The 15661-nt window shown below is 44.4% G+C and overlaps 1 protein-coding gene across 1 annotated transcript; it reads right to left on the reverse strand.

The window, feature by feature from the left end:
* Positions 1–6236: 6236 nt before the first annotated feature.
* Positions 6237–15534, reverse strand: LOC133361776 (chromobox protein homolog 1-like). Its single transcript, XM_061580770.1, has 5 exons — positions 15308–15534; positions 11991–12135; positions 10015–10198; positions 8593–8687; positions 6237–8271 (listed from the first exon to the last, which is right to left on the reverse strand). Exons 2-5 carry the CDS (start codon positions 12128–12130, stop codon positions 8124–8126), a joined length of 567 nt encoding a protein of 188 aa, XP_061436754.1. The 5' UTR covers positions 12131–12135; positions 15308–15534; the 3' UTR covers positions 6237–8123.
* Between the last annotated feature and the right edge of the window lie 127 nt (positions 15535–15661).

The following is a 15661-nucleotide window of genomic DNA, read 5'->3' on the forward strand; positions in this document are numbered from 1 at the left end:
GACTTGCCGCCGTACATTTGTTGACAGTAATGTCTCTTTAATGTAAGTGAAAATGATGCATCAGAAGACACCGCGTGCTGATTTATTACACCGTGACAATTTTTTTTTTTGCCACACGTCAGATACCGTGCGTCCAGATTCCCGGAATGACAATGCGGAGTCATTTGCAAGGAAATGTTATTTTTGTCATTGGTTCATTTCCCACGTACGGTGTGAAAGAAGTTCGACATACATCCACACACGTGCGTGTTCAGTCGCTCCTGTTTAAGGTGCTCCCATGATCTGGAAGAGCCTCCCTCCTGTGTTCCGATATCGAGCTCCGTCCGTTTGCTTCAAATAAATAAAAAACACTCACTGTCCTATCGTCATCGATCAGCCGTGATCTATCCACCGCTGGACAAAGGCCTCTCCAAACTGTCGCTATCTCGCAGTCTTTCCGTGCAACAATCAATGGTTGCTCTTGACAGACGGTGCTCTTTCTCTCTCTCTACACCTCCGATTAACTACGTACGGTGCGGAAAAAGTTAATGCATCCACACACACAAGCCTGCTCTCACCGTTTCGTTCCCAGCGGTGTGTGTTTCCTCTCCAGCGTTGTTTTTCCTCCTTTGGCTGCAACTCCGTCGTGAGTCTCGACCACTGGCCATCATCCCTATCCAAGCGCACTTACTCGTCTGCTTATAGGTCTGCCTCGCAGCACAGTGAGGAGCGGTGGTGCAGCGGTTAGCGCGCTGCACGACGAACCTGGCGACCCGGGCTCGATTCCTGCTTACGGCCAACACCAGCGACGATTATCTGAATTCCTTGAGCTCCTTTTGCAAAGTCAAAGTGACTTCCAGCTCAAGTGAGCATTATGGCGGTACTCAGCTCCTGTTTTACAGCCCTGAGCCGGTGGTGAAAATTCCACGTTCCTACGTCGGGGGTTTGTCTATCCATAGAACACCGCTGTTGATTCCCCAAATTTTGTTTTTTTAATCTTCCGACTGTGAGGCGCTCACTCCGGCGCCGAGCCACCTGGTCAATTTAAAGCAGGTGTCAATTCAAAATCACGATCTTTATTTAGAGGGAGGAATCCGATGGGCTATGAAGCTCTTTTTCACGCATGTCCAGTATGGACGGGTCAGCAAGTTACAACAGCAAACAATACAGCAAAAAACTAAAGGAGTGCACAATAGAGAAAAAGGTATGCAATTCGCTAAATATAAATAAATTATAATATATCCATTCACTTATATGAGTTTTTTTTTTATCAAGCTTGGGCAAGGCACAAAAGCAACACGAAAAACAGTCCCAAGGCCACACCAAGATAGCACCTACACAGTAATAAAAATAAATGCCGCATTAACATTGAACTATCGACACACGGGTATAAGGATCAAAGTTACAATTCAGGAAGATTGCTCACTGAAGGTTGATTTCAGCAACCGGCCATGGGACTGCGAGATCTCGCCGCTTGACGCCTCATTTCTCCACCGAATCCGCTCTTAGGCTGCACGGCACGAGGCTGCATCGAAGCTCGTCTTAAAGCATGGGCGTCACAGGCAACAACGATTGGACGTCATAACGAGACGAATGCCACCAGTATCATAAGACGCTGTGGAAGGGGGTGGGGAAATGTTCTTGAAGGGCGCCACGGTGGTGAGATGTTAACTAACTCGCCTGGTATACAGGAGGTCATGGGTTTGATTCCGACCTGACGCCTGTATATTTGGAGTTTGCATGTTCTGTCTCTCCCCGTGGTCGCGTGGATGTTTCTCCCGGTCCTCTGGTTTCTCCCTCCACATTTAGAAACACGCTTATAGAGTATTTGGCTGCAATACATTTCCACACGATGAGCCACTTCGTTGAACTATCACATGTGGCCAGGTCGTTGAAAATAAAAAGCTATATAGCTCAGTGGACCTTACCTGGTAAAATACAAATAAAAAGTTGCAGGCGGGGGGGGGGGGGCTCAGGAAAAGGGTCGGACAGGGGTCGCGGATTCTGTTGATTGTTAGAAAACGTTCATTTAAAAAAACAATGCTGCTCCATTCTGTGTAGACCAGAGTTCACTCGAAAGTATCTCAGAGGTTCGCTCTGCGATACCCCAACTCGCGAGGATCGTTCTCCAACACGAATGCTTTACACCGATAGCATTTCACTCGACTTAATTCTAGATTTGAAGCTTTCGTGACTGAAGACGGAAGCTTGTGTTGCCACATGAAAACGGAAGCTTGTGTTGCCTCCAAAACGTCGTGATTTTCATTTTATTTTTTATTTTACTTTTATTAAAAAAATTTTACCAACGTGCCTTTACCGAAAAAACCTAAGAATATGAATTCACTCGACTTGACCAGCCCGCTTCACTGCGGGGCTGATGAATCGAAGGGCAAATACGTGGTAGGATAAGAAGTGGAGCACGGCCCTCTTGCTTCCACGTGGTCCCGCGGGCCACGCAAGAGACCCGTGTGTGTTGTGTGTGCGTGCTCGTCACCAAGCACAATCCGACCTCATCCCCGCTCAGTCTCCCGTGATCTGACGAGATCGGGAGCATACGCGGCGATTGGGCCACAGGCTGCGTAGAAAAGGCGTGGAGGATAATTTGAGCTCACTGGGTGAATGGAAGTGACCCCCCACCCACCCCCCAAAGCCAAGGAAGAGAATTCCTCGCGAGACCACGGAGGTGCCTTTAGCCGTATTCCAGCTAATGTTTCAGAAACGGTGTTACAACCCTGCGACGTTAGAAGGTTCTCGCCATGATTAGTTCGAGTCTCCAACCTCACTCTGCGTCCCTGGCCGCTCCTTTGGCGGTGTAACAAAGACGGACGGACTGACTGGTCGGCTAACAGCTCCTGCTCTTCAGCTGCCACCGCTGATGGGACCCAGGATCTGTCTCTAATGTCACCTCCCCCCCCCCTTCTCTCTGTCAGTTCCCCCCTAACCTTCTTGGCTCAGATCACTGTGTCCTAGCCCTCTAGGGCTCACCAACACTGCTAAAGTCTACAAATATTGGTCTTCCCCCACCGCGCATATTTAGCATTATTTGTTCAAACAGGAACTATTATTCGGCGAATATTTGTATCCGTTCCCCCAAGATAACGAATATTTGTTAAGATTCTGGCTGTAAAAGCCACATTGGTGAGTGAAAATGTAGGACCAAAAGAGATGATTTAAAAAAAGGAAAACTACACTGAAGGCAAACAGCGGAACAACTGTTGCACAAATACGTTTGGAAAGCTATCTTAAATAAAAAAAATTGTAGTTGAAATACTACTTGGTTAAAAACGGTATATATAAACGGTGAAAATGTGTTCAAATCACACAGTCATTGCGCACACATTTCAAAACACCAAGAGAATTTCCTAAAGAAGTGCATTATGGGCCTCTTTTCTTCGGCCACCGTCAAAATAAATTTGGGCAAATGTGAACAGCGGCAGCAGTGATGCAGCGATAGACAACTGCGGACCGGACTCACCAGCACAACAGTCACCAGTGCTCACTGGTGCAAAGTTTGCCTCTGGGAACCATACACTTGAAGACTCCACACCCACGAAACAAATATTCAGAAAGGAACCCAATATTCCCGAATATTCATTCCTGGGGGACAATTGATTCTCTTTCACGGGCTCGAGGCAGTCGAACATTCCCACTCTGCTCATGCCACCTGCTTGCTCAGTCATTTGCTCATCAAATCTTAATGCAGAGACGACACGCGAAAGCTTTGTCTGGAAAGTGTACACGACTCGTAATTAAAGGCCACAAACAACCGTGGCTAAATTCGTCACGGCTACGTCCACGTGAAAGAAGAGAATATATGAATTCTCTTCCAGGGGACTGGCATGTTTACGTTCATTTGACACCGGCACGCGAGGCAAGTGTGGCTCAACCAGGCCCTCTGCTGTGTCTCCGCACACTTGCTGTGTGCACTGCAATCCCCGGCTTGAGAGTGTGCGGAAGACAGCTCAACTCACCCTGAGTCCCATTGGCTTCTCAGTGTGTATAGACACATATAAAGCAGTGGCTAGCGCGCTGCGGGATTCGACCCGAGTTCGAATCCCGCTCACGGCCAACACCAGTGACGATTATCTGAACCGGTCCTCAGCTTCAAATGAGTACCTGGTGCGGTGTGTAAATATCACCACCAGAGAGATAAAGGCGGCCGAGCGTGGTGTTAGCCACCCACCCCCTTGTGCGCCATACCGGCCTTCATAGGTGCTCGCTAAACAGCACTTGCCCCAACAGTCTGTTCAGACTATAGGGGGGGGGGGGATCTTTGTCTTTGTATATCATTAAAATCAGCGGTAAACAAAACAATTTGTCTTGCGCCACCCCTAAGTCGATTCAGCTTCACAAAAAAGGGGTTACAGGTCTTCTTCTTTCGTATGGCCCAGTGTTGATATGTTCATTGCGAGCCGGTGGACGGGTGGAGGAGGTGGATTTGTAAATGTGGAAGGACCGAAGCGCTGCAGTGAGTGGCGTTAATGCGTTCGTACAAAGGGTTTCGACTGATGACCGTATGGGCCTATTCATAATTGGCCATCGGTGTAGGAGATTGATATGGGATATTCTGACGCGGTTCAAGTGCAGATCACCATTGAAACCGGGAGATTCGTCTGCGGGGTCGGCGATTGTGTGATTATTGTTGACCCCCCCCATACTGGACATCTGTAAAAAGAACTTCGTAGCTCATCGGACTCCTCCTTCTAAAGATCGTGATTTTTTAGTACTCTCAAGTGCCCGTCGGGGACGTTGGTATTGTCCCAGTTGGCCAAGAATCGAATCCACGGTTGCCGGGTTCATAGCAGTGTGCTAACAACTACACCCACCACTCCTCAAACCGTCCCACAATCGACGGATGCACAATTGTAAAAGGGCATGAAGTTAATGGACAAAATAATGCTGGGCTCTGAGCACTCAACTGCTAGAACTTGATAGAGCTAATCTCCACTCTTCCCTGGATGGTACACGTGTGGTGGATTTTTTGCTGCCCTCCCCGGCCAATTTGCTCACGGAATGTTATTTTTCAAAGCTGTCACTTGCACCACATTTCCGTAAATTTGCAAATGTCCCCACGTGCCGCCCTTCCACCCCACTTCGTAAACCCAGCGCCTGGGCCACGGTGCAGTTGCACCTCCTTCACACTCAATATACACACACACTGCTGGGCTCACTCAACGTTCTCACGTCTTTACCCGCCCCTACTAAACATCTGTGAAAAAAAGAGCTTCATAGCTCATCGGATTCCTCCAGTATAAAGATTCCGAAACGTGCAGCACGTGCAACAGTTAAGCCTCTCACCCCCCTCACCATTACTGCTCCCTGAAGGTTCTGGAAATTAAAAGCTCAACCAATCACCCCCTCTCCCCCAAACTGCCCCACTTCCTCTCAACGTTATTAAGCATTAATGAACTTGCCACTGCGGCGGAGCAGGCGTGCCCGTGACGGGCCCGGCACTCCCGTCCACCGCCTGTCCACCGCGCCACCGTGCAGAAAGGACACGAATTGGATGCGACCGACAGCCGTCGGCACGCGTCCCCCCCCCCACCCAGTGCCTCGTTCGAGGCGCGCACCGTAGAACAAGAGCAATCAATAGCCAATTACATCCCTCCCAACCACTCCAGGTCTCCACTCAGGCACGGCTGAAACTACAATAAAGCCTTAAAAAAAAAACACGCGTCCAGAAAAGGCAGCACGGGACAATGAAATGTCCGCGAAGGGCAGCCAAGTCGGGAAAAACGTGGGTCGTTTTAAAAATATACATGCACTTTCCCTCGTTCAACGCTAAACTGCACCCAACATATATAGCGACGGATGTCATTTTCGTGAAGTGAACATCCTTTTTTTTGTTCCTTCCTCTGGGAAGGCCAGCATATGCAGTGTCATTTTGCACTTAATTATCGGTAATTGATCTAATATGCAGCAGCCGTGATGTTTCGTTGTTTTAATGTCAAAACTTGCACAGCTTCCAGTAATTGGACTGACCATTATTTCGCTCGAAGCACGTATAACCCAGGGAAGTGTACAATTTTACATTGAATTGCTTTAAATGGCATGTATGCTGCAAAATGAACCAGAAAATCGCTGTTTAAACGTAGTCGTCGTTTTGAAAATCAGCTGTAGAGCAATACCTCGTTAAATTAGTGTACTAAAAAGCAACTTTGAGTTGTCGAAAATTGTTTCAAAACGTTTATTTTCTAACCATTAAACGATACTCAACAAGCTTATAGCGGGCAGAAAAGCACAAATAAAAACATGAGAACATTAAAAACCAATGTACTTTATTGGACATAATTGTTACCAAAATGGAGTGAGAAAAATATGCATTCCAACGGCCATTGTCCAAAAATTTGAAATACTGCTTTAAACAAGGCTGCCATTAAATTAAAAAAAACGTATTAACTTTCACAAAAAAAAACCAGGGGCCCATTCACGTGAGATTTAAAAACCTACAATTTGATACTGTAATTACAAAGTTTAGAAAATATGCACGATGACCGGGTAGCTTACTCAAGCAGTTCAAAACTCACAGGATCATAAAATAAAAAGATGACAAGAACTGGAGCTGTAATATTTCACATAACGTTCTGCAAGATCTTAACAAAAACTCGTTCATCCAATGGGCAAACCATCAATTGTTTTTGGCCTTGCCAACAGCAAGCAAAGCCAACATATAACCTAACAATAACAATCACCGATTAACATTCAAATGATGTCAACAGCTATAACTTTACACCCAGAGCCAGATTTTACATCTTGCCAAAATGGTCATAGCTTTTAGTTTTTTGTTAATGGGAACATTAGCACAATTTCACCAAGAACCAGATGAAAAGCATTCATAAACAAGTTAGGTTCATAATAATCTTGCACATTGCAAAAACTGGTATATGACGAGACTTTATTCACACAAAAGAAATCCCATGCACTTCAGAATGTGCAATGACCAAAATGGACAGCTGTTTCTGATCGTGTAATTGTGTGCTCTTTAAACGCACTCAGTCCACACCACAATTTTTCGAGATCCCAATGCAGCTCAGGTGGGCTAAGATAATGACAGGGTTTAAAAAAAAAGCAGCTGACTTGAGTGCAGGTCCCTCTATATATCTGGAAATGTTTGAATGGACAAAAGCTATTTTCAGAAAATTTGAGCACGATTTGAGTGGACATGTTAATATGCAATGTGTTCAAACACTTCAGTTGCATTAGCAGTTAAAAGGAACATGTTTCAGACAAATGTGCTCACTCCCCAACTAAGCAACCATCAATCAAAATATAAAGTTTGGCTCTATGTGGACTAAACTTTATTGATTTAAAATATTCGAAAAAAAAGTATGCATCACTTTAGATGTAGCCATTATTTGCGTGTCACACCAGCTCATCTTGTGATGACATTCCATAAGCATACATTGCTCTAAAACATCATTTGGGAAAGTTATTTTTTTTTTATCACGTTTATCAGTGCTGCACAATTTAACAAAAACATAGCCCCTTGGCATAGTAGAGCAGCTCACAAATTCAACTCGGTTCTCGAGCAACATACGGGGAGGGTTACTGTAGCAGTTACACCTGATGACCGAGGCTTGTGTTGCTTCCGAAATGTCGTGATTTAATTTAGTTATTTTCATTTATTATTTTACCTATTGACTTTCCCAAAAAAACCTAAAAGTATGAATCCTTGCAGTCACGAAAGCTTCAAATCTAGAATACGGGGAGGGACCTGCTCCTCAGCAAGCACTGTGCCACGACAGAATAACGTCCTTTATGTGTGAGCATGCCCTCCTTCCTACTCAGCAGCACACCACTTTTGTGCACATATAGTACTTGCAAAAACCAGCATTTTTATTTTCCAAAGCGCCGACACAGTTCACGACCATTGTATGCGTGGAGGATTATTGGGTGCACTAAAATTACTTAAAAAGTTCTCCTGACCAATAAAAAAACTACTACACGAAAACTGAACTTTTTTTCTTCTTCATAAAACATGTATTTTATTTTTATTTTACGACATACCAAAAAACCCTCATCATCAATTATGACCTGAAACGTTACGGTGTATTTGTTGTGTAGATTATCAGTATCTTAAGAACGGGAAACGGCGCTTTTGTTGTTTGCATCGATTCGGGATGCCCAGTCACCCGCGCCATGGCCTAGGCTTTGTCCTCCTTGGCGTTATCCGCGTCGTCGTCAGGGTATGCATGCCAGGTGAGTCGCTCCTCGTAGAAGGAGATGACGATCTGCGGGCAACGCGTGTTGGCCTCCTTGGCTGGGACGAGATCAGCCTCGTCCGAGCCTTTCCTACATTTGCGGAAAAGTCAGACAGGATCGTCTTTAATTCACGTGCCCCCTTTAGTTTCACACGAACCGCATTCAGAGCACCATCTGGCAGCAGCAGTATACCACATTTTACACCACACGTAAAGCAAAGGTTGGGAATAATTTGGCAACAAAGGTTATTGTGTCACCAATAAAACTATTCTGGTATTAATGCAGCCTCAATGTAATTTCTAGGGTTGTAAATTTATGTGATAAAAAATTACTTAAAACCACAAGTCAGCATAAGACAGCACACGCATGAGCTTCAACTACATGTAAATGTATCTGTGTTCACAGACGTACCATTTCATGAGGAACATCAGCTCTCCACTGGAGTCCGTGGCACCGATTATTCTCTCGGGCTCCAACCCCCGAGAAAATCCAATCTCTTGACCGACCTTAAAAGGAGAATAACAAATACCATCAGTAGGAAACAGCCTTGGTTTAAGTTAGCGGAAACTACATTTTATATTGTCAAGTACAAACGGTATCACTGTTTGCATTTCTTTAAACATTTGTTTATATAACCTTCCTTGCAGGAAATGTTATTTTAATACTTAAACCACAAATTCACATTCTGATAAAATTATTACTAATTATTTGCTATTTTACTTTTTCTTTAATTACAAAGAGGATACATTCAATGCAATTAAATATATGTGCAATATAGCCAATCATTTGTACATACCTTATTAGTATGTAAACAAACTACTAAGGGTTTGTCTTGATATGTTTTCAAAGAGGTAATTCTAAAGTGAGAATTGTAAATACTCACATTAACGTGAACAGTTGAAGTCGGGCAAAATGGATATTTTGCAAGAACAATACTAGCAGTGTGTATGCAACAAATTAAAACAACTATTTAAAATACACATATCACAGTAGTATTTAATTTCTCAGTGTAAATTCAAAGACGTAGAATGAACTAAGAAGTACAGAATATATTTTAACATGTCAAAGCTACCATATCAAATCAGGATTACTCTGGGTATAATTTCCATATTCTACAGTTGGATAAATTGTAAAACAGTCTTTTTTCACGTGGTAATTTTGACGAATGACTTCAAGTAGGGTAAAGTAATTACTTGTTATTTCAGGCCATATGGATCAATTTTCAAGGTAATAGGTCATGTCTTTTTCCATTGACCAAATAGATTACACTAACCCCAATATTGGGACATAATTAAGCTCTCTTGATAGCAAGTTCACAAAATCCAATAGTCTGCCAATGTGAACAAATTGGCCAACACTATTATAACGGCACTATTTATACATGGTTATTTAAATTGTCACTGCATTTGGATCCTTTGCAATAACTTTTAACTCATTTATACATACTTTTAACTACACTATGACAACTAGTTACAATAACTGGCAGTCCGACTTTAAACAAGTGCTGCAGGACTATATTATTTGGAAACCACGTGCTTTCTTTTGTAACCAGGTGATGCACACAAATCTTTTGTAAAGAATACACTGTGAGACATTCCCGGAGAACCACATTTGAATTACAGTAGTCAGACTATATGTGTGCACTTTGCAAACTTCTATTGCCCAAATGAGTTTGTATTCAAATCAGGAGACTAGGTCATTTGACTCGGAATGTGTTAAGTTTGTTTTCCTTACCCCACACTCCCGATTACCACGGTTGGCTACGTACTGTGTGAAAGAATAATCAACATACGCATGGGTCTTTGAAACTTCAGTCGTGTTTCTGACAAATACCTTTCCTGCCTCTTTTTTTTTCTTGGGCTTGTTATCTCCAGTGCCATTGAGGGAGGTAGATTTCCGTTTGATGCCCTCGGCCTTGTCCTCAGACACCTGCTGCTTGCCCTTGCTCGTGCCCAGGTACTCCGAAATTAGGTCCGGGCAGTCCAGGTTCTCCTCGGGCTCCCATGTGTTATCCTCCCTAGACAAAAACAAGGGTAGACAGATCGAGTCAGTTTTTATATAACGCTACTACCAAACAGTATCTTCAGTTTGTTAGGCTTTCTTTGATATCCCACTCCAATCAAAAAGTACTTTTGATTATTAGTGCTGTAATGCAATTAAATTACTTATCTATGTTAACCTATTCAATTAGTTGTGTCTGACCAACTCTAAACGGTCAAAAAGCTTCAAGATTTTAGGTTGCAGAGGGTCTCTCTCTCATTTTAATTGTAAAAGTGGGTTTGGGGTATAAATAAACAGAAGTATCGCTCAATGTCTTGTTCAGCACCTCAGACCTTCGTATGGCTCAAAGTGCTCCCCTGTCTATGCGAGAAAAGGGCCTTTTATCCCAAATAGTCCACTATATACTGGCAGTCATCGACCTACAAACGTGGTACATTCCCGAGACCCGTTTCTAAATGTGTTATAATTTTAAAAAAGCATTGTTAAAATCATAAGGAGAAATACTGTACATATGCATGCAATACTCTAATGCTGCATAGCAAATAAAAAAATAAAGCAGCATGTTCTAGAAAAAAAAATCAGTTTTTATTTCACTCACCTCCAGCCCTGATACTAGATTGTTTATCATAAGTGGCATTTCTAGGATGCTGGGACTCATTATATTTCATGGAGAATCGCTCCACTGACAAAAAATTGTTCTGCGGTTCGGTAGTATGACCGAAAATTCGCAAGTCGGATGGTAAAATACATAACATCTTATGGTGGTTAATTTGTAAGTACAGATGTTCGCAAATGGGACGTTCGTATCTCGGGGACTGCATCATTTGATTGTTATGTGGCATTGAGTTTTGTCTGTTCGAGTTGACATGCCACTGGATAACTGATGAGAATTGTCTCATTCAAAAATATGAAGATTAATGCACTCCACCAGCAACGACATAATTTCTGTATTGTACCACACTAGTGGCAAGTGGGACACGACTGATAGCAATTGTAATGTGTAATAAGGGCACTACGACCACCAATAACTGCATCTAGTGAATGTGATGCAGCATTAATGTGTTTAGAGTGTATACATGAGTGACACATACTGCTTAGAGATACAGCTCATTGAGAATGTTAAATACTGTGATATGGTCACAACAAGTTTTCAAGGGTGGCCCACGTGTTTTTTGCAAGTGATACTTGTGCACCACTGCTAACACAGCCTTTTCATGTTAAATGGTTGGAATTGTGCCCAGGATTAGATGTGTATTCACTGCTGGTATTGTCATCAGCCTCCCTGCTGGAGTGGCAGTGCTACATGGACTCGCAAGGTTTGTCCATCTGAACCTGCACGTGCCGAATTTTGGCAACCTTAGAAGATAAGCAGAATTAAGTCGGTTCAGTTCTTGGATGGGAGTCTGTCACGGAATATCATTTGTTATAGGCAGAGAGTATGGCAGTTCAGAAATGTACTAAAGTCTTCACATACAAGCAATATATTGGGTATATTGATTGAACGTTGTGTTTAGTTTGTCCTTCCTCGCACCTTCGATTAGCATGGTTGGCTACGTACAGTACGAAAGTTAAACATACATGCATGAATACGATTGTGTGGCGGCTTACAAGTGTTATTTGGAGAGATTTTATATATGTTTCGGTTACACACAAAAAAAGCCACTCGTTAATGCAATTAACCAAACATGGAGATGCAGCGATCTCCTGAAAGCATCTTGAGCCTCGGTGACTTTCTGGGGGAGACTATAACAGCATTAGCCACCAACAGAAGTGGCAAATTAATTATATTTTTTCTTTATAAGACTTACTCTGTGAATCCCTTCCACTTGAGAAAGTACTCCACCTTTCCCTTCACCACCCTGCGGTCCATGACCTTCTCCACTACATACTCCTCCTCGACGGGAGGATCCGGATCGCTCTTCTCCTTTCTGGTCTTCTGTTTTCCCATTGTAACTGCACCCATTGAACAAGCACATTTCACACGTGGTTAGAAGTACACCACACAATTGGACTTTCTTTTTTTATAACTCAAAATAGCGGGATAATTCAGGAGTGGGGTGCAACCATATTTAACAAGCATCAACTTAACCCCTCCCAGCCCACTGACACGATGACGTGCTTATGTTGCCAAATGCAAAGACAACACACGGGGGGAAACTATGTTTTATTGTATCATGTTCCAACGTTTCCCTCCTCAATGCAGTGCACATTCTCTGCAGAGGGGACACACAATGTTCCAACGACGATCCTCTCGACCGATGCCCCATCTGCTTTCACGATAATACGCATATCCTCAAGTCTGGCACATACAATATTTCGTTCCTCCAAGAGTTGCGGGTAGAATTAACTTACGAATTCCAGATTCATGCTTGTATAATTAAAAATTGGAGAGTTAACTTCAACCTTCAACGATTGCAACTAAACAGCCAATCGGAATCCTGCATGCCCAGGTTTTCAGGAGCATGAGCTTAAACTACTTCGATCGGTGGGTGGGGCTCAGAACATTCTAGAATTAACCACAGAAAACTCCCATTATTACATTCCGGAGTGAATAACCTACAGTGTTGACATCGTAAGCCCATGAATATGCGAAAAGAGCCCCACTCCACGGCAAACAAAAACACACGTGGCTGAAGCCATTTCACGTGCACATTCACACACGGCAATAACACACATACACGTTACATTCACGTTCCAATATTTCAACGAAGACAACATTTTGCCAATTTACAGATTATTCGTGGGGCTCAAATGCATCAGCGGAGTTTGACTTCTACATTTCAGGGGGGGATTAAGTTTGTCCCTCACGTTAGGAATCGCGGGTGCTTAATTCGTGTTTTAAAATCTTAATTGTAAACTATTGAAAATTACTTAATAAAGGCGTCCAGTTTTGGGAGAGGGACATTGCCTGTCTGTGCCCCCCCCCCCCGCCCCCAAAAGTCCGCCCACACTCAAACGTTACATTAAACACAAATTGCATACAATACGCCAACTTTGTTGAGATGCAAATCATCATGACGAGTATTAAAATACACCCGTTACCATTTTTTTAAAAGTGTGTTTGACGATGCAATAACCACAAAAAAACCATAACTCCCTACGTATCACTGACGTATGCATAATCACAATAATGTAAACATGCATTGCGCTAAATCTTGATGTAAAGCTTTCGTGACTGCAGGGATTCATATTCTTGGTTCTTTCGGTAAAGTCTCGTAGAAGGGAAATAATAAAATAATACAAATATAAAACAATAAAACTTCTCACGTTTCCACTGCAACACAAGCAATCATCATCAGGTGTGAAGTCCACAGCAACACCTGATGATGATTGCTTGTGTTGCAGTCGAAACGTCGTGATAATTTTTATTGTTTTATATTTGTATTATTTTATTATTTCCCTTCGACGCAACTTTACCGAAAGAACCAAGAATATGCATTGCGATTTTAAAACGTTCCACGCTTCTGGGTGGCGCCACCACCAGCAAGGAAATCTTCTTCCCAGCTTCTCCACCACCAAGCCCCCCCTAATTGTTTGGCTCCATCATCTCAATCAATCACTCCACTCGGCCCGTAGCTGGAGTTTGGACCAGCAATGTTTTACACGGCATTCTCCTCGGCCTCTGTTCTCATCCTGGCGTAGAGCAAATACTGTTCCCTTTCGGGGAGCTAAGTGCCAATGTCCGAGGTCTGATATCCACGACGAGAAAGGCTACGTGAGATCATATCGTCTTGCCATTCCCTCCTCCGTTAAAGGAGCGCATAACTATTGCGGTTAAGTTGTACGGTACTCTGTATGGTCCCACAGTTTCGGTTGCCCCGTTGATGGAGCAACAAGCATGGGTGGAAAAAAAACGATTTTTCCAGCGGCAGGCATCGAGTTTTTTCTTTCATACAATTAAACCCGATTTCGGGGAATTAAAACCTGGTTTAATGAATACGAAACTCTGATCCAAGGCTTAGGCTGCTTCCTCGTCGGTGCTATCGTACTCGGGGCCGTCGGGCACGGGGTAGTCGTAGAATGCGGCGGGCAGGTTGGTCTTGATGAACACGAGCTTCTCCACAATCGTTGGCGCCAGTGAGTTCCTTAGCTTGGAATGGATGAAGCCCATAAAGTTCACGTTCATTTATTAGTAAAGCCATGTGAGCCATTCGGCTCTTGAATCGGGTGCAACCGCAACAAACAAAACAAAAGCATGAACAAGAAAACATCTTAAAGTTACTATATGACTATGTGAAAACTGAAAATCTAGGGGGGAAAAACAGCAAAAAATCCAGAAAAAAGCACCGTACACCAACGCTGAGAAGTTCCGCTCGGATGCCGCAATTAGAACCAATTAAACCGGATTTCTCCCAATCTCAGATGATCGGGTTTAATATAAAAAGACAATTAAACCCGACTGTGCCACCCTTGGTCCGGGCAAGAGGCGCCTCAAGCGGAAAGGCAGCAGACTCCAGGCAAGAGGGCACCCGCGTGGCGGGGATGCAATCCCGCTAGTCGGTTCTGTATAACAAAAACCAGGTGCAATTTACCCTGAACTCGTGCAGTGTAGGTTGTGCACTCATCTATTAAGAGTAGCAGACAACGTGGATTGCTGAGCCGAGATGTTTAAAGCAAATTGTCCACCTTTCGTTGAGCAGCGAAACCAAACGAGGCCTCAAAATTCCCCTTCATCACCTACCCCCAAAATCGACACACGGAGCCTCCCGAACTGGACGCCAACTCAAGGGTTAATTTGTGGTGTTTTTCCCCTCTGCAATCGTCCCATGTCCTCGTGTTGGATCTCGCCAGCAGCGTCGAGACTCGCCTGGGTTTCCCTCCCCTCAGGGCCCCGCCGGACCACGAAGTGGGGCCCCCCTTTCTCTCTCCCTACCCTCGAGACCCCGGGCACGGGGCGCCCCAATACGCCTCGATTCGTCGTCGTGAGCGGCAAAAGCTTCGAACGGCCATGTCCCCCTCACACCCGTCAACCTAACCACCCACACACCGCGCGTACACAACACAAAACGTGGCCGCGGCAGCAACAACAACGACGCCGCCGCCGCGCCATTCCAGCAAACGAGGCCGCGCGGGGCTTCCCTCCCGCGGGGACGACCGTAGAAGCAAGGGGCGCGCTGTGGCTTACATTGGGGGCGGTCCAGCCGCTTTGCTGCTCGCTCCGGGAATGAATGAGACGGACGGACGGACGGGCGGGCGTGGGTGGGTGGGTGAGAGTCTGCCGCCTTCCCGCTACGCGCCAAAAAAAACCACGACGACGACGACGGCGGCAAAGCCTCGAACGTCAAAAGCTCACGGGGAGGAGGACGGGAACACTTTTTTTTACGCTCGCAGCAGCGGACCTCCTCTGCCTCCCCCGGGCACTCGCTACCACCACCACCCCCCGCGGCGATTGCAACTTGGCAAGCGACTCAGGAGTTTTTTTTTAAAATTTTAATTTAATTTGTTACCAAAAATGTTTTTATTCTCTCACACGCGGAGC

This window comes from Lethenteron reissneri, unplaced genomic scaffold (genome assembly GCF_015708825.2).
Source record: "Lethenteron reissneri isolate LAM-NWPU_2019-01 unplaced genomic scaffold, ASM1570882v1 scaffold_1234, whole genome shotgun sequence".
Taxonomy (NCBI): domain Eukaryota; kingdom Metazoa; phylum Chordata; class Hyperoartia; order Petromyzontiformes; family Petromyzontidae; genus Lethenteron; species Lethenteron reissneri.